Source organism: Capricornis sumatraensis, chromosome 7 (genome assembly GCF_032405125.1).
Source record: "Capricornis sumatraensis isolate serow.1 chromosome 7, serow.2, whole genome shotgun sequence".
In the NCBI taxonomy this organism is placed as follows: domain Eukaryota; kingdom Metazoa; phylum Chordata; class Mammalia; order Artiodactyla; family Bovidae; genus Capricornis; species Capricornis sumatraensis.
This window is the reverse complement of record NC_091075.1, coordinates 28794569-28814400: the sequence shown is the minus strand read 5'-3', so window position 1 is coordinate 28814400 and position 19832 is coordinate 28794569. Positions and strand designations below refer to the sequence as shown.

General features: G+C 41.6%; 1 protein-coding gene across 2 annotated transcripts in view; it reads left to right on the top strand.

Annotated features, from left to right (window-relative positions):
- RAP1GDS1 (Rap1 GTPase-GDP dissociation stimulator 1) overlaps positions 1-7045 on the top strand; it is a 156505-nt gene extending 149460 nt beyond the window's left edge. For both annotated transcript variants that reach the window (XM_068974817.1, XM_068974816.1), the window contains exon 15: positions 5333-7045. In XM_068974817.1, the coding sequence (XP_068830918.1) occupies positions 5333-5460 (128 nt within the window). In that variant the 3' untranslated portion in view covers positions 5461-7045. The remainder of the gene's footprint in view (positions 1-5332) is intronic.
- Positions 7046-19832: the final 12787 nt, after the last annotated feature.

Here is a 19832-nt window from a genome sequence, read left to right as displayed (position 1 = left end):
GTTTACCCCTTTATAATGAGAAGTATGACTACCACTGAGCTCAGAACACCGCAAATGCATGTCTGGTGAATTGACTCCTTCAGGGCAGACAGGCACCAAGGGCCGCTTGATGAGCTTTGATCAGAACAAGGAGAGTTAACTGAGGGGACTGTGTAATGGCATCAGGTCCGTGTGGCTTTCTCTGCAGCTGTGTCAGCTGTGCTAAAGGAGCTGGAATCACGGAACCCCTTGGCTTGGGCGCCGTCTCTTTGGATGTTGCTGACGTGGCTCTTGTCTGCATCGCCCATGTTAGTGTTTTCTGTTGTGTTCTGCTATGCTGACTAATGCCGCAGTGTTCCTCTGCTCTGGGATAATTGCTGATATTTTCCACACATCCTGCTTGGGCAACCCCCCAGATGTTACAGTTTTCCTTAAAAAGAGTGCATCCATTCTCAACTGGACCAATAAATAAAATAAATGGTCAAGAGGCTCTTGTGTTCAGTCTTTAGTTAGTTAGAGAGTATTGTCCTTGGGTATTTTCTGAATTTTCTTTTCTATTTTTGTTCTGTTAGACAAAAATAAAAATATTATTTGCTTTACTGGTAAGTTTGTTTTTTTGTAATATGAAATCCACGTTGGAGAACAGTGGGGGAAAAAGTATGTGTTGCTTAATCAGTAAGCAAAAATCATTTACTGTTTCTTTATATTTTTTTTATTACTGTAGTTTTTAATATTTAAACTAAAAAAAAAAAATTTGCCCATTCCTCCAACCCCCAATCCCTGCCCCTTGTACCCACCAGTCTGTTCTCCGTATCTAATGAACTTGGTGTTTAGATTCCACATATAAGAGAGATCGTGTGGTATTTATCTTTCTTTGTCTCATTTCACTTAGAATAGTCCCTCAAGGTCCAGCCATATTGTCATAAATGGCAAGATTTTATTCTTTTTCATGGCTGAATAGTGTTCCATTGTACAAACACACCATCATTTCTTTACTCATTCATCTATCCTTGGACACTCACATTGCTGCTGTATCTTGGTTTTTGTAAATAATGCTGCAGTAAGCATGGAGGTGCTGGTGCGTGTGTCTTTTCAATTTAGTGATAGTTCCCCTTTATGCACTTAGAACCACATGAGTGTTGTTATAATTTTTGTTTTCAAGCATCAAACATAATCCAGAAAACGCTTGAGGAAAGGAAAGCTATTGTATTTATCTGTGTCTTTGCTATATCTGTTCTTTCTTTCTGAGGTTCCAAGATTGCTTTTTTTAAAAAACATTCTCTTCCTGTTTAAAGCATCTCCTTTAGCCATTAAGTTAGGTCTGCTTGTAACAAATTCTCATTTCCTTTATTATTCCTCACTTATTCGTTTTCTTTGAGCATATCTTGATTTCCTCTTCATTTCTAAAAATATTTTCTCTGTATAGAATTCTAGGTTGACAGTTCTTTTCTTTCAAAACTTGAAAATGTTGTGCCACTTTCTTCTGACCTCCGTGGTTTCTTATGAGAAACCCATCATCTCCGGGTTTGTTTTTCCCTTGTAGGTAAGGTGTCATTTCTGACCTAAGAGTTTCTTTTGTTAATAGTTTTCAAAAGTTTGATTATACTTTGCCTTGGCATGAATTTCTCTGGGATTATCCTATGTAAGGTTTGTTCAGCTTCTTGACTCTATAGGCTTTTTGTCTTTTGCTAAATTTGGAAAGTCCTTAATCATATTTCTTCAGGTACTTTTTCAGTCCCACCCTATTCCTCTTGTCCTTCAAGGCCTCTCATGACACAATTGTGAGCTGTTTAGTTATATCCCTCAAGGCTTTGAAGTTTTGTTCATTTTTTTTCCAGCTTATCACCTCTCTTTTGTTCAGATTGGGTAATTTGTATTCCTTTGTCTTAAAGTTCACTGATTATTTCTTCTGTCTTTTCCATTCTGTTCTTGAGCCTATCAAGCTTTTTATTGCAGCCACTGTGGAAAAGAGTACAGTCTCTTCAAAAAAATTAAACAGAATTATTATATGACCTAGCAATTCTACTTCTGTGTATATATGCGATATACATATACATGTATATAGTTCTGAGTTCCAACAATTTCTGTTCTTTATATCTTCTGTTTCCTAGCTGATATCATTTGTTTCAAGCATGTTCATGATTGTTCGGATATTTTGTAATGTAAAATATACATGTAATTTGCCATTTGAGCCATTTTAAGTGTAGAGTCCAGTAGATTAAGTTCATTCTTATCTCTGTGCAGTCATCCCTATCATTCTCCTCCAGGCCTTTTTCTTCTTTCCAAACTGAAACTCTATACACTTTAAACAATAACTCCCTAGTCACCCCTCTCCCCAGCTTTTAGCAACCACAGTTTTATTTTCTATCTTTATGAATTTGACTACTCTTTGTACCCTGTGTAAATGGAACCATACAATATTTTTTCTTTTGTGTCTGGCTTATTTTCCCTTAGCATGATATTTTCACGGCTCATCTATGTGTAGCGTGTCAGAACTCCATTCTTTCTTAAGGCTGAAGAATGTTCTGTTGTTTGTATATATTACACTTTGTTTATCCATTCACCCAGTCAGTGGGCATTTGGATTATTTTCACCTTTTGGCTGCTGTAATGCCACTCTGAACATAGGTACACAAACATGAGTTCCTTCTTTCAGTTAGTTTGCATATATATACAAAAGGGGAATTGCTAGGCCGTACAGCAATTCTGTGTTTAATTTTTGAGGAAACACTGTACTCTTTTCCACAGTGGCTGCACCATTTTTACATTCCCACCAGAAGCGCACGTAGGTTCCCATTTATACATCCTCACTGATACGCTCTTCTGTCTTGAGAGCCATCCTAATGGGTGTCAGGTATTAACTTATTGTAATTTTGATTTGCTTTTCCCTAATGATTAGTGATGTTGGGGATCTTTCGTTGCTCATTGGCCATTTGTATACCTTATCTTCTTGATGAAATGTTTATTCAAATCCTTTTGCCTATTTTTTATTTGGGTTGTTTCTTGTTGGTTGTTGAAGTTCTTTATATGTCCTGTATATTATATCCTTATTGGACATATGATTCACACATATTTTCACCTGTTTCAAGAATTGCCTTTTCACTGTCGTGTCCTTTGACACCCAGAAGTTTTTGATTTTGATGAAGTCCAGTTTCTCTTTTTCCTTTTGTTGCCTAGGTTTTTAAGTTTTTTAGTTTTAAGTAAGTCTCTTAGAGTTTTAGCTCTTATATTCAGGTCTCTGATCTATTATGACTTAATTTTGGTATTGTGATGTAAGATGGGTTTGTTTTATATGGCCCTTATTATGTTGAGGTCTGTTCCCTCTATGCCCACTTTCTGGAGAGTTTTTATCATAAATAGGTCTTGAATTTTGTCAAAAGCTTCTTTATCTAGTGAGATGATCATATGGTTTTTATCCTTTAATTTGTTGTGTTGCATCCCTGGGATAAATCCCACTTGATCATGATGTATGATCTTTTTAATGTATTGAGTTTTTTTTAATGTATTGAGTTTGTGTTTGTTCTTTAATTTTTATTAAAATATAGTTGACATACAATATCAGCTTCAGGTATACAACATAGCAATTCAACATTTATATATATATAAATTTATATATATTCATTGTTATGAATTGATCACCACTATAAGTCTAATAAACCATCTGTCACCATACAAAATTAATGCAATATCATTGACTATATTCCCTATAGTGTACATTACATGCCCCTGACTTAATCATTATTATACTCCAATATAAAAAAAAAAATTTTAACAGTGTTGTGACAGTTTCAGGTAAACCTTTTACTGTATTGTTGGATTTGGTTTGCTAATATTTTGTTGAGGATTTTTGTGTCTGTGATCATCAGTGATACAGGCTTGTAAATTTCTTTTTTGGTGATATCTTTGGTTTTGGTATCAGGCATGATGGCTTCATAGAATGTTTGAGAGTGTTCCTTCCTCTTGATTTTTTGGACTAGTTTAAGAAAGATAGGTGTTAACTTTTCTCTAAATACTTGATAGAATTCACCTGTGAAGCCATCTGGTCCTGGACTTTTGTTGGGAGGTTTTTAATCATATTTTCCATTTCATCACTTGTGACTATACCAGGAAGAAATGGAAAATATAAACAGACCAGTCTTGGGAGATTGTACCTTTCTAAGAATTTGTCCATTTCTTCTAGGCTGTCCATTTTATTGGTATATAGTTTCTTGTAGTGGTCTCATGATCCTTTGTATTTCTGTGGTGTCTATTATAACCTCTTTTTCATTTTAAATTTTATTGATTTGAGCCTTCTCCATTTTTCTTGACAGGTCTGGCTAAAGGTTTATCAATTTTTATCTTTTCAAAGAACCTTTCTGTTTTCTTCATCTCTGTCACATTTATTTCTGCTAAGTCTGTCTTTCTTTCCACTAACTTTGGGTTTTTGTTCTTCTTTCTCTAGTTGCATTAGATGCAAATAGATTGAGATTTTTCTTGTTTCCTGAGGTAAGATTGTATTGCAGTAAACTTCCCTCTGAGAACTGATTTTGCTGTGTCCCATAGGTTTTGGATTATTTGCTTCTGTTTTCATTTGTCTCTAGGTATTTCTTTTTTAAATTTCCTCTTTGATTTCTTCAGTGAGCTAGTGGTTGTTTGATAACATATTGTTCAGCTTCCACATGTGTATATTTTACAGTTTTTCCTATAGTTAATTTCCAATCTCATTGGATTGTGTCAGAAAAGATACTTGATATGATTTCACGATTCTTGACTTTACCAAGGCTCACTGTGTGGCCCAACATGTGGTCAGTCCTGGAGAATGTTCCATGTGCACTTGAAAGTGTTTTCTGCTGCTTTTGGATGGAATGCTCTAGAAATATCAATTATTTTAAAATCTATTCTGAGTATTGCTACTCCAGCTGGTCTTATACCTGTTTTATCAAAATAAACACACCAGTTTGAGGAATGCTAATTACATAAAACTTATGGCCTTGAGAGGAATCCTGTATTTTACTGTAATTGAAGTTAAATAGAGCAAGAGAAAGAAGAAGATAGGAAATCTGAAAAGGAGTCTACTATCACAGAAATTTGTTGAAAGGAGGTGAGGTATAACATTTTTAATTGGAGGATAATTGCTTTACAATGTTGTGTTGGTTTCTGCTGTACAACAACATGAATCAGTTGTAAATATGCAGGTTTCCCCTCCCTCTGGAGAGGTAAAACCTTTTTATTTGCCACAAAATTTAAAACAGATCTATTTTTATAACACAGCATCATTTAACCAAGCATTCTGGATATATGCTTTGGGTAGTATGTATAGTAAGAGTAGAACACTCTTATAGAAGCATACCTGTTGTCCTGTTTTTGTCTTCCAGAATCCCTGCACAAGGAAGTTCAGGATCTGGCCTTTCTAGACGTTGTGTCTAAACTTCGCAGTCATGAGAACAAAAGCGTTGCTCAGCAGGCCTCTCTCACAGAGCAGAGACTGGCTGTGGAGAGCTGAGAACTGCCCCTCCCCGGCACTCCTCTCATTTCCCCTTTGTCCTCCATCCAGCTGCCTCTTCTGCCTCATCCTCTTCCACATCACTTGTGCATGCGTGTAACGTTCCAATGCCAACTGAAGAACTGCTGTAGGTACCTGCCCAATAAGATTTCTAAACCCATTAGTTAGTGTGAACATGAATTTGTCAAGAACAAGTCTCCACCCATAACTGTTTTCTTGTATTCCTGTTGCTTGAGCTCCATTAAGTAGGATGTGCATGTTGTAGTCCTGTGATGACGTAAACTTGGTACTACACAGTGACTTGCTCCTCACCCTTGGTAAACTGCATACTAACGTGCTGGTAAATTAGAAACAAGTGAGAACGCAGCAGGATCTGATTAGCTCATGAACGATGGGATTGAATAGTAAAAATAGCTCCATTTATTGGTGCTTGGAAAGCACAGTGACCAAAAAACCTGTATGGCTGCTTATTTGTTAGTCTTACCTACTAATGTCAAATCCGTGGTACCCAGAGTTAAATAAAGTCCAACACTCTCACTCTTTACCCTATGGTTTCTTCTTCTTCCTTTGTAGTCTCTTGAAACTGCCACAAACTTGCAAGACTTCCTGAGGTTTTTTTAATTTCATATTTAATTGGCCATTATCAGTACCCTGATGCTGAAAACGTTTGTAGTTTTCAACATAAAACTTAAGGGGTTGAAGAATATTACAGTAATACATCTTGTTTTTTGCCTGTATTTTAGATTTTGGTATATGTACAGTTTCACCTCAGAATTTCTTCCATCAGTTAATATTGTCCAGCACATGTCTTTAAAAATCACGTGGCATTTGTTTTCAACTGAGAAATTTGAGTATAGCTCATTGGAGAATGGATTTTGTTTTTTATCATCCAGCTTGAGAGCCAGAAGTTTCCTCAGTCTTAGCCCTTTTAAATTTTATGTGAGACATATGCAGGACATAACGTTTCAGAAATGTTTGTCTAAAGAAAGGAAGCAGATTATAAAAGCCATAGCAGCCAGTCCAGTTCATTCTGCAGATGGCCTCATTCTCGTAGCTGTTCGCACTTCCCACCTCTGCTTTTCACAGAGAACTTCAGTAGATCTTAAAGCCTAATGGAAAAGTGACAGTGCCAAGACTCAAGATAAGAAGACCCCCTCGGCAAAATGTAGTATACTCTTCACTGCCACTACCACTACCACCACCACCAAACGGGTTTTTAGAGCTTTGAAACTCAATCTTTGTAAATTAATCAGAACACCCATGTGACATACCTGCCTTCTCTGTATGCTTAAGTTTGACGAATACTAGCTGAAAGGTAAGGAGGGCTCCTTGCTCTCCAGCACTGATGCTGCACACCTCTGGGGGGTGCTCGAAGGTGGACTTCTGACTCTGAAATAGCTGTCATTCAAGAACGTTAAAACCCCAGTGGAGGTAAAAGAACCTTTTGACTGACTTCCCTTTGATGTCCAAGAAAAGAAAGATTAGTGTGAGTGCTTATGCTACATTTACTGTAAGAATGATCTTGTTCATTGTCTCCTCCTGGGCTGGATAGTGGACTGTATTTTAGGTTTTGAAAGATATCTATAATGTTGCATAAGAGGCTGTCCATATTAATAACTAAATAAATAGTATATCAAACTGTAATGGCATCATTTGCTTTATTTGTATATTGTACTTCTATTTCCAGCTCCTAGAATAGTGCCTGCTGATCTCTGGTGGTCAGTAGCTATTCACTGAGTGACTCCCTACTTCCATGAAACTTCCAGAGTGCCTGAACTATTTCTAGATATATAGAGAAATTGAGATGCAGGTATTTGTCTGACTTCAAGGAATGTTTTTTTCTTCTTTGATAGTAGGATGTCTCTACTGAAAAGCATTATACAGAAAACCTCAGAACAAAAGCATCCAAAAATCATGGATTTGAGAAAAGACACTAAACGGGCCAGCTGCCAGCAATCAAGTTGCTGATATGCTAGGGACTCTCATCTTTGGCAAAACGAAATGCAATTCAAATCACCAGTTGTTCTACAGAGAGACCAGAGGCTGTGCCCTTAGGATGACAGGGCTCCACCGAACTCAGGATGTGCTGCTGTGCAGTGGGTGGGAGCCCACAGACCAGACCATCCCTCTCCCACTACTTAGTTTTAGATTCCACCTTTACATTAGTTTGCTGCTTGTAAGAGTGCATTCTGACGGAAAGATGGGAGGTGCCACACAACAAAGCTTTTATTACCAGTTTGTGCCAGGACTGGAGCACAGATGAAAAGCAAAAAGGCCAAAACTTAGAGGGGAGGTGTCTGAGTGAAATGCACTGGAATGTCCTCCCTTCCTCCCTCCCGGCCCTGTTAGCTCCTTGGAATCTTGCTAACCACCCCACCCAGAGTGAACCCATACTGTGCTCAAAGCAAAATTGATTAAATACTGGCCCACAACCCTGTGTTTTCCTTGATAAAATATGCTTTGAGCATACTCTGATAACAGTGGAGATGTGGAACAAAGTTTTTCAGTTCTAAAACAATTTCCTCTTGGGTGCAACAGGATGCTCTTGGATATAAGGATTAGTTTGAATTGTTCTGAAAAACCCTGCATGTGAACATTTCAAAAAGAAGTACTCTTTGGTATCATCCAAAGGCTTATTATCTAACTCTGCTGAACATAAAGGGTGAAGCTATTACTTAGGTGAGCATTATCCTTCGTATCCAACTGTTACTAGAATCAGTATGCTTAAAAGACACTGCTTAATGTGAGGAAGCCGTACATTTGAATTATACAAGTGTCTGTTAAAAAAAACAGTGATAATTTTGGGGTGAATCTTCATGGCTATAACCAGGAAAATTGAGGGGTTTTCCCACAGATATGGTCTATTAGTTTATGTAGTTATATGCCATATAGCTTCATAGATAGGTTTTAAAGGTGTGTCTAAAATGTTGAAGTAGTTATTTTAAAAAGTGTGGTAAGTGGAAGGAGTAAGGTCTCTGGATACTGTCTCTCCTGTAGTGACATCCTGGTTCTGTTACATACTGGCTGTGTGACCGTCACCACGTTACTTAAACTCTCTGGGCCTGTTTTCTTATTGCATTTAATAATCTCTACTTTCTAGAGTTTTTCTGACAATTGAAACTTTTAAAGAGGTTGATATTGAGGCTGGAAGGAACTGGCATCTCGTGGCCTAAACTATACTCCCCACCTTGCCCTGGGAATTCAGAGAACAAGAGCCAAACAGGAGAACTAGTTCTACATAGATAGAGAAATTGAGATTTCGATATTTGTCTGACTTGAGAGAATTTCTTTTGATATTAGGTTCTGTCTCATTAATTGTGTCTCTTATTAGTTTCTGGAGAAGGAAATGGCAACCCACTCCTGTATTCTTGCCTGGGAAATCCCATGGACAGAGGAGCCTGGCGGGCTACTGTCCATGGGGTCACAAAAGAGACACAACTTAGCAACTAAAAACAATTCATAGTCTCAGGAGCACCGAGTTATCCTCCATGTGGAATGCATAACCCCTTACCTCCTTCCTGAAACGAAGATGGCCAGGTGGGCAGAGCAGGCCTTGAGCACAGCTCCCCACTGTAGTGGTTCCTCTTTGTCTCAGATTTCTTCATCTGTAAAGTGGGAATCACAGTACTAGCTCAGTGATATTAGCTTCTGTTAGCAGAATTACTAAATCAATATAATTAAAGCTGTAGTACTATGAGTTTTTTCTCAATATAGAAACAAAACAATCCCCCTTTCCCATTTTCAGTGCTGCCAATTGTTTATATATACAGTATACCTTTTTAATATACATACTTCGTGTTTTTCTTAGATATAATTGCTGTGTGCTTTGCATAACAGTTTATGATAGCTGTGCCCTGAATCCTCTGGTAGGATCCACCTATTTATCATTATGCTTCTTGACTAGACAGAGTCCATGTTTCAGGGGTAAGGTATTACTAGTTTCTTATTTACTGTATATGGTCAGCTACAGTATTTGAAAGAAAAAAATGAGCTTTGCATGGAATTTATGCTCCACAGTTCAATAGTTCAGTTTATTTATTCTTTCTCAATTGACTTTTTAAAGTTCATTATTTCCTTTTCCTTATTCTGTTTGTTCCCAGAAAAACAAACAAACCCTTTTACCAAATTGAGCTTTTCAGCCATGGCCATAGAGGTTGTAATCTAACAACATTTCAAAAAAATGGGCAATATGCATCTGTCTGCTATTTATAACACTAGAGAGACACTTAACATGGCAACGACTCATTTGTATACTGGAACCAGTTATAATTGGACCAAACTTAAGCCGGGGAGGAACTGATGGCTGGGTTCTCCTGCCATTTGTTTCCCGAGTCCCTGGCTTTTCTACGGCCTGATGTCACATTTGTCCACAGAGCGATGGAGAGCCTCCCACTTCCTAAGCAAACTGGAGGATCAGGGTGATGTCATGAGCCATGCCCTCTTCTTCCAAGTGACTTAAATGAAATGGTTTCTCTCATCCCATAATTATTAATGCAGCTTTCAGGGAGTAAAACTGGCGCATGTTGGATGGCCGAATCATGGAAACAGGTTCAAAGGAGAAGTGATTTAATTCAAACACCATATACAACCTAAAAATCAAAGTTGGCTTTCTCCCTCACCTCCAGCCTCAGAGCACATTCTTGGAATTTATCCATGACTCAGAGATCTGTGGTTTTGCTGGTAGGCATGTGTGTAATCTTATATTAATCTGCTTAGCACTATAAAGGTAAAACCACATTCAGTGGTGTGTGAAATTTTATAGTGTTCAGTTGGTTTTGGTCACATAGAGAATTTTCTTGTTTTAGGATTCAGTTTTAAGAAAATTAGTTGGGATTTTCAGTCTTCATCAAGGAAGTTGAAAACCTAATCCTGTCATACTTTGAAGCTGCTTAGTGTCAAGTTTGGATTTTTTCCTTAAATAATTCAAAAAGATATTTTTTAGATTTCTGTTATCTTGAGATAAAACATTTTAAAGCTTTAAGCCAGATTTCCATATATAAATTTTAAATCCAACCACAGATCTTCTAAAATATAGGAATATTATATAGTATTCCTCAACAAAAATAAAGTAAAAGTAGAACTACACTATGATCCAGCAGTCCCCCTTCTGAGTATTTACCCAAAGAAAACAAAAACACTAATTTGAAAAGATACATGCATCCCTATGTTCAAGATATGGAAGCAATCTAAGTATCTATCAATAGATGAATGGATGAGGAAGATACAGTGGTGTACACAGTCATACCTCAGTAAGTGTCTGTCAATAGATGAATGGATGAGGAAGATAGTGTACACAGTTGTACCTCAATATCCACTGAGGACTGGTTCCAGGACCTGCCTTGAATACCCAACTCCACAGATGCTCAAGTACTATGGTCCCACGTCTGTGGAATCAACCGACCTTGAAGAGTGTAGTGCCAAAGCTTATACTGAAAAGACCCACATATAACTGGACCCATGCAGTTGAAACCTTAAGGTTTGACTATAATTTACAATGAGATATTAATCATAAAAAAGAGTGAAATGTTAGCATATGCAACACCATAGATGGATATAGATGATATTTATGCCAGGTGAAGTAAGTCAAATACCATATGATTTCATGTACTGTGAAATTTAACAAACAAACTTACAGAGAAAAAACTGGTGGTTGCCTCAAGGGAGAGGGGTGTGTAGTTGTGCGAAATAAGTGAAGGGGATTAAGAGCTACAAATTTCCAGTTACAACGTCAAGAATACTGTAATAACTTTGTATGATTATTAGACTTAACATGGTGATTATTTCATAATGTGTTAAAATATCAAACCACTATGTTGTACACCTGAAACTAACATACTGCACATCAACTATGCTTCAATTTTTTAACAATCTAATTTTCAAGTATCAGTTCAGTCGCTCAGTCATGTCCGACTCTTTGCGACACCATGAATCGCAGCGCGCCAGGCCTCCCTGTCCATCACCAACTCCTGGAGTTCACTCAGATTCACGTCCATCGAGTCAGTAATGCCATCCAGCCCTCACCCTCTGTCATCCCCTTCTCCTCCTGCCCGCAATGCCTCCCAGCATCCGTCTTTTCCAGTGAGTCAGCTCTTCACATGAGGTGGCCAAAGTACTGGAGCTTCAGCTTTAGCATCATTTTCAAGTATAGGTGACAGATATTACTTACTTACTATTGCAGTAGTTCTGTCATTTATTGAGTCCCAGGAGTCCTAAAGGAAAGAAACTAGCTGTACCCTCAGATTACTGTCAAAAATAAACTCCTATACAAACACTCACTTTGAATCTTATAGCCATATCTACTTTAACATAGGCCTCCCTTCTACCCAGATGGTGGGACTGGGGGCAGGGCAGGGGGTGGTTTTTAATGGACTGTGTATTACAAAGGATGGATCCAAGCCTGCTGAGACGCTGCCCTCGGGGTGTTCATACCTCAGATGAAAAACCCCTGCTCCTGTGAGGACATTTTACTGTGCCTTCCCACAGTCACCATCACCCCACTACCAGGGCCGGAGGAGGTCAGCTGCCTTTGACCTTGACTGTACATCTGGACGTCACAACCTGAATTGCCAGGCCCTTAGTCTAAAGTGCAGGCTTTGTCTGGTGCAGTCTCGGAAGGATGTCCTGGCGTGCTCTCCACAGCAGTGGCCCTGTGTGTGTATTTTATGTAGTCAAGGTGTTATGCCACATGTAGCTCTATGCCTACTTTCCACTTATACAATAAGCATTTTTCCACATTACTAAGAACTCTGGTTCATAACTTCATTTTTAATAGCTGCATATTCTTCAGCTATATGGATGTACCATAATTTACTTAGCCATTTTCTCACATCTGGACATTAAAGACGTATTTTCAGTTTAGAAAAACAAACCCCAAGTGCTAAGTTGTGAACATTTACAGATGCTCAACTAAAAACTACCTCACCGGTCAGTCCCTCTGCCTTCTGCCCCTCATCCTCAGTTAAAAGCCACGTTCCTTTTCTCCTTCAAGGGTCCTTAGTTTCCCAGTGCAGCCTCTTTGCACTCTTCCTGACCCACTTGTACTTTTGTCACCTTTTGGACACTCTTGGCTCCTGCCCAGCCCTTCCTAGTCTCCTAAGGAAACCCACCACAAGGGGGAAAGAAGTGAAAGTTGTTCGGTCGTGTCTGACTCTGTGACCCCATGGACTTCTCCATGGCCAGAATACTGGAGTGGGTAGCCGTTCCCTTCTCCAGGGGACCTTCTAAACCCAGGGATCCAACCCAGGTCTCCTGAATTGCAGGCAGATTCTTCAGCAGCTGAGCCGCCAGGGACGCCCACCACAAGGGGGAGTGGGGTCACAAAGGTGGGGTGACTGCACCTCCCCCTCCTGACATCCAGGCCTTAAATCAATTCCACCCACTCATCCTTCAGCACCACCACTTACCTGATATTAGAGGGCACGGAACACACCTCCCAGTATCCGCTGGAGCTATAGCTAATGGAAGTCTAATTGCCTCTCAGCACTGCCATCCACCACACTCAACACAGACCTCTCACCGTAGCCTGTGAACCGCCATTCTGATTGGTTCCCGGTGATGAACACTCTCCAGGCACCACTCACAAGGAGAGGAGGGAGAGTGGTAGAGGGCCTTCTTTCCCACAGGAATCCTCATTTCATCCTCCCAAGGCATCTGTGACCTGGCTGACCCATTTCTTCCTCAGAGATGGCAGACTGTGGGCCCTCATACATCTTTGTCTGGCCCACGTGGTATTTTGAAAAAATAAAATGAACAGCTGTAAACATGGAAAATCTGGATGAATCTGCACACCCACACTAATCCGGTTAACTGACTTTCCTTTTATAATGGGGAGAGCTGGCAGCCAGCCATTCTCTGTTCCAGGAGGGCAATGTGCAACTGTGACCCTGTGCCTCTGGACAGAGCATGCATCTCCAGCCTGTTCAAGTCCCCCACACCTGGCCCAGCTCCCCTCAACACCACAGACCCTGGAAGCCCATGTGGCTTGACCCTGTGGAGACCTCATGTGCCATCTGTCTGCTTCCAGAGCAGGAGTAAGGGGTGGGGATTTTTAGGGAGAGAAAAGTGGTGCCAAGGGAAAGGCCTTGTCAAACACAGGTCCAGACACTTGACCTAAGGGCGTTTTTATGACCTGTGCAAACTTGCATTGTTTTTAGCACCTCAGAAAAAAAGACGTTCTGAAGGCCAGTGACAGCTGCAGTCTGTCTGGTGTCAGGAATATGGAGGCCCAGACAGCTGTTAGCCATGCCCACATGTGTACCCACGCCATGCTGCTGACAGGAGGGTGCTGCTGCTGACCTCCTGTGCTCTCACACGGCTAGCAGCACCCAGAGGGCACTGCAGGAATTTAGAACATCCTTTCTCAGCTGGATCAGGAATGCAGCCCTTCTCCTGAGGCCCCAGTACCCTCCCCACCCCCTTTACCCCATGATTAAGTGGCTCTTATGGAATGGGGGACCCGCTAGCCAAGCAATTACTCTCTGTTCTTAGAGAAGCGCAGAATTCTAATAACCTGCCAAACTTCTGGGGTAACCTGATCAACCACAATTTCCTGTGGGTTCAATCCCTGAGTTAGGAATATACCCCAGAGGACAGCACAACAACCCACTCCAGTATTCTTGCCTGGAGAATCCCCATGGACAGAGGCTCCTGGTGGGCTACAATCCATAGGGTCGCAGAGAGTTGGACATGACTGAAGCAACTTAGCAAGAGTTACTCCTTCAGAAATAAGTCTCTTCGTTTGAAAAGGCACATACAATTCAAAGTTTCAATCCACTCTCAGCCAAAACACCCATAAAGAGAAACAGTCTGCCGCTAAATGTTTCCCTGGCATCACGCACAAAAGGAGAGCACGTTCCCCGTTTCCCCTGGAGACGAGGAGTCCTGAGCCAGGTAAGTCTCCACGCTTCTGACCACCAGGAGTCACACAGATCAGGAGCTAAAGTGCAGCACAGCGCACAAATGGTCTTCAAACCTTGTAAAACTTTCCTAGAGGTGACTAGCCCAGGATCAAAAAATGCCAGGGCTCCCCACCTCCCTGCCATGATTGAATATAATATCAATATTGAATATGAAAATAATATCAATAGGAGACACAAACAAAACCCTTCAGTTTCTGAGAAGATGAGGCAGAACATGGAAGAGGAAGAAGAAATCAATCAAGACTCAAAATCAGCGACAGGAACAGTGGACCTAAGCAAAGGCTGACGTTGGTAGAACCAATAAATAAATAATATAGAGTCCCTGGTGGCTCAGACAGTAAAGAATCTGCCTGCAATGAGGGAGACCTGGGTTCGATCCCTGGATTGGGAAGATCCCCTGGAGGAGGGCATGGCAACCCACTCCAGTCTTCTTGCATTGAAAACCCCATGGACAGAGGAGCCTGGCAGACTACAGCCCATGGGGTCGCAAAGAGTAGGACACGACTGAGCGACTAAGCACAGCACAGCAGATGCCAACTATTATGTATATAAGAACTGAATCACTTTGCTGTACACCTGAAACACAATATTGTAAATCATCTGTACTCCAAAAGAATAAATTTTTTAAAAATACAAAGACAAAAAAGAAAAAGGACATTTTGTCTTTGGGGCAGATATTGCAAGTGATTTACCCAACATCCAGCCACCCCTTCTGCCCTATTTACAGAACCCCAATTTTGTTCAGGGGGACAATGTACCAAGCTTAAAACACTCCAGTTCTCCAGCTTTCCAAGTGGGCATTACCCTTCTATAGAAGTTCATGGGGAGGGTGTCCCTTAGTGAATTAGGCAAAGACCAAGGCCTTTGGCCCTTTGCCTTTTTTTTTTTTCTTTCTTTTCCCTCCCTCAAACCTTGACATGGGTCCCACTCTGTCCCACTCTGGGACCTCACAAGCAGCCCTCTTGCAACCGTGAGGTACAATCATGAGAATGCAAGCCTCCACATTAAGGACAGTGGAGCAGAAAGGTGGGAGCAGCCTAGATCCCTGGTAGCACTAATGAACCAAAAGACCAGCTATGTACCGAAGCACCTCAGACAGGGCAGGAGACACACTTGCCTGCTTCAACCCCTAGAGCACGGTTCTCTGTTGTTTGGATCGGGATGAAATCTTGATGCACACGGCTAGTCACTAAAGCATCAAGGCCTTCCTAGAACAACTTGTTGTGCTTACTGGCCATGCCACAGAACTCAGTGGATTGAAAGAGCAGGGGCTACACACTCTAACCCTCAAAGTTCAGAAAACCCCCAAACAGCCTGACTTGCTGACCTAGCAGCCTGCCTCACTACAGAGATTTCCTGAGCATGTACTGTGTTGCACTCTGGATATATTAGATAGATATGGGCCACTGAGGGAGGAGAAGAGGGACATTTACCTGACTGTCATAGTAAAGCAAGCAAGCAAGGATGCTAACTGCTGTATAAGTAGAATCATGGGGTTCTGCAGAGATGACTCAGCTCTGGGCCTCCTGGGGCAGAAGGCACCTGTGAAAGCAGAGAAGAAGCAAGAGACAGGGAAGGAAATACAGAGCAGAGCAGACAGAAGAGGGCCTGAGACGTTTTAACTTGTTGTTACTCTAGCAGAAAACTAAATTTTAAACAGAAGATTGACAAACTGCTTTATGGTTTGATCTGGAACCAGAACTACAGCTAATGGAAGACAGAAAGACTAACAGCGATCTGCAGGTAACTGTGCTGCGTTCCCAGTGTTGGGAGACAATTCTTCATGGGTGTCTTGCATTTCTATACTTCTGTGAAGAGCTTTCATCTCCATCTCTTCAAGGATGTTCACCTAGCATACTTGTAAGAGAGACAGTGCCTCCCGCTGGAGGCAGGGACAGGTTTTTGTACCATGGGAATAGTAGAGAGACTTTGCCCCCGGGGGAAAGTTGGTCAGGATTGCTTGCAGACCCCTTATAAAGTTGGGGGGCTCCTGGGACTTCCGCAGCAGTGCAGTAGTTAGGCCTTAGTGCTTTCACGGTGGTAGGCCCAGGTTCAGTTTCTGGTTGGGCAACTAAGATCCTGCAAGATGTGTGGCATGGCCAAAAAAAAAGGGGGGCTGGGGGATTCCTGAGCTCTGTGGACCGGGTACTCTCTACCCAGAAACAAAGATCTGTTTATCCTCCTTTGACTTGCTCAAAGCCACAGCCTGGTTGGGTGCTAGAGACAGAGGTTCCCAATTCCATGGAAAAGAGATGTGATCAAGTATGTTCGAATGTGGTGAGTTCTCCCAGACAGGATGCTGCAAGACCGCATCTTGGTGGGCTTAACAGAGTTCTGAGGGGACCTCCCTGAGAACGCTGATTTAAGTGAGGTCTGGGGGAGAAGAGCAGGTTGACCCTTTTCATCTCTGCAACGTCTCCATGATGTAGGCATGCTCATCTCCATCTTATGAGGCAGGCACTGAGGGCTGAAGAGAGAAACCACACCCACACTGTCATCAGTGGCCAAAGCTCTGGGTCCAACCAGCACACCGTCTGTGACTTTCTTATTTTGCTACACATGGACTAAAGCAACTTGAAGACTCTTTCACTGAGTACAGACGATATGATATCCACCAGGCTCAGTGAGTGACCAGCTAGGGTCGCCATAGACACTGCGTCACTAAGGAACACGCTCCTCTGTTCGGTTCAACTCCAGTTCTTTCCGCAACACAGTCAATAAAAGAATCAGCATCTCCTCCAGGCTTTGCTCTGCCCTGCAGGTGGGAGGAATGAGCCCTGCCTTACTCTTTGTTCTTGTTTTAATACCTCCTGCTCTCCCCTTCTCTTGCTTTAGAATTCAGTATTAACAGAATGTTTCATATACAGAAGGCTCAAAATGTGCATTCAACTTGAGAAACAGCAGAACATGAAATTGCCCCTGAGAAAGATGCCCGGCCTCTACCAGGAAGAGAACATTTATATAACCAGAGACGCGGAATCTATGCCAAAATGGACCTATACAGACACATCTGCTAAGATGACGTTCCCCCCAACTTAGTTGCTGGTCACTGGCCCCCAACACACTGCCCCAGCCCAGGCCCCTCTGTCTTGTCATCCCCACAAATTATTGCTCTTTGTGTAACAAGGTATTTAAGCTTTTGATCCTAATAACTCCTGGTCTTCATTTTCCTTTTGAAGACTCCCATATTCATGTAAAACAATAAATTTGTATGTTTTTTTCCTTGTTAAAAAAAAAGAGTGTGCGGAGAGTCCCCATTACCAATTATTCTAGGAAGCAGACTAAAGAAAGCATCAGCAGAAATTACATTAGAATAAATTAGAATGTGAAGCTGGAGTCCTGAGATGCTCTTTCCTAAAATGGCCTGACAGACCCTTGAGAGTCGTTCGGTCATTCAAGCTTTCACACTCCAGGCATGTGACGGGGGGGGGGGGGGGGGCGGCGGGGGAGGGCGGGGCATGCAGCTCCGCACTAGAGACACCTTGTGGAGTCAAGCGTCTCCATCATGACAGGTCTGGGCTGTGGTGTAACTGGCGTTCTAATTCACAAGCTGAACAAAAATGTTAACCTGGAGCTGCTGCTGCTGCTAAGTCGCTTCAGTCGTGTCTGACTCTGTGCGACCCCACGGACTGCAGCCCACCAGGCTCCCCCGTCCCTGGGATTCTCCAGGCAAGAACCCTGGAGTAGGCTGCCGTTTCCTTCTCCAATGGAAAGTGAAAAGTGAAAGGGAAGTCGCTCAGTCGTGTCTGACTCTGTGTGACCCCATGGACTGCAGCCCACCAGGCTCCCCCGTCCCTGGGATTCTCCAGGCAAGAACCCTGCAGTGGGCTGCCAGTTCCTTCTCCATAATCTGGAGCAGAAGACATTAATTTTTCCTCTTTCTACCTGGGTACAAATCTTGACTGAAACAATTTTTGCTTTAAAAAAAATAAAATTTAAATGTCTATGGTAAAGTATTCATTTGGTGCCACAAATGAGATGCTTTTGAATCCTTTGATCTAGTCATTCCACGCTATTAGGACTCAGAGTTAGTCACTCCGTCGTGTCCTATTCTTTGCAACCCCATGGACTGTAGCCCGCCAGGCTCCTCTGTCCATGGGATTCTCCAGGCAAGAATACTGGAGTGAGTTGCCATGCCATCCTCCAGGGGATCTTCCCAATGCAGGGATCAAACCCTGGTCCCCCACATCGCAGGCAGATTCTTTACCATTTGAGCCACCAGGGTATCTATGTGCAAAGTATGAGAAATGTATAAGAAAGTTCACTGTACTGTTACTTAATTGGGAAGAGTCTAAATTTCTAATAGTGATGCGTTGATTAACTCAATTATAGTTTATCTGCATCAGGAGTTCTCAAACTTTTTGGTCTCAGGATCCCTTTAAATAGCTTAAGCCCCTGAAGAGTTTTTGTGTCTATGGGTTATTTCCATGAATATTTACTATATTAGAAATTAAAAGGGAAAAATAGTTAAACACAAAAATACACACATATAACATTAGCTGTCAGAGTGATATCATATCATCATGTAGTCTCTGAAAAATGACACTTATACTTGGAAAGAAGGTACCAAAAAGGGAAATGATGTCCTATGATACTACGAAAAAATTTTGAGCTTGTGGACTTGAGAGGGTCTTGGGAAGCTCCCAAATTTTCTTCACCACATCTTGTGGACCCTTGATCGATACAATAGACTAGTATATCAGTTCAGTCGCTCAGTCGTGTCTTCTTTGTAACCCCATGAATCGCAGCACGCCAGGACTCCCTGTCCATCACCAACTTCCGGAGTTCACTCAGACTCATGTCCATCGAGTTGGTGATGCCATCCAGCCATCTCATCCTCTGTCAGCCCCTTCTCCTCCTGCCCCCAATCCCTCCCAGCATCAGAGTCTTTTCCAATGAATCAACTCTTTGCATGAGGTGGCCAAAGTACTGGAGTTTCAGCTTTAGCATCATTCCTTCCAAAGAACACCCAGGACTGATCTCCTTTAGAATGGACTGGTTGGATCTCCTTGCAGTCCAAGGGACTCTCGAGTCTTCTCCAACACCACAGTTCAAAAGCGTCAATTCTTCGGGGCTCAGCTTTCTTCATAGTCCAACTCACATCCATACATGACCACTGGAAAAACCATAGCCTTGACTAGATGGACCTTTGTTGGCAAAGTAATGTCTCTGGTTTTGAATATGCTATCTAGGTTGGTCATAACTTTCCTTCCAAGGAGTAAGCGTCTTTTAATTTCATGGCTGCAATCACCATCTGCAGTGATTTTGGAGCTCCCCAAAATAAAGTCTGACACTGTTTCCCCATCTATTTCCCATGAAGTGATGGGACCAGATGCCATGATCTTCGTTTTCTGAATGTTGAGCTTTAAGCCAACTTTTTCACTCTCCTCTTTCACTTTCATCAAGAGGCTTTTTAGTTCAGTATATAGAGTATAGTAAATTTAAAATGTTATT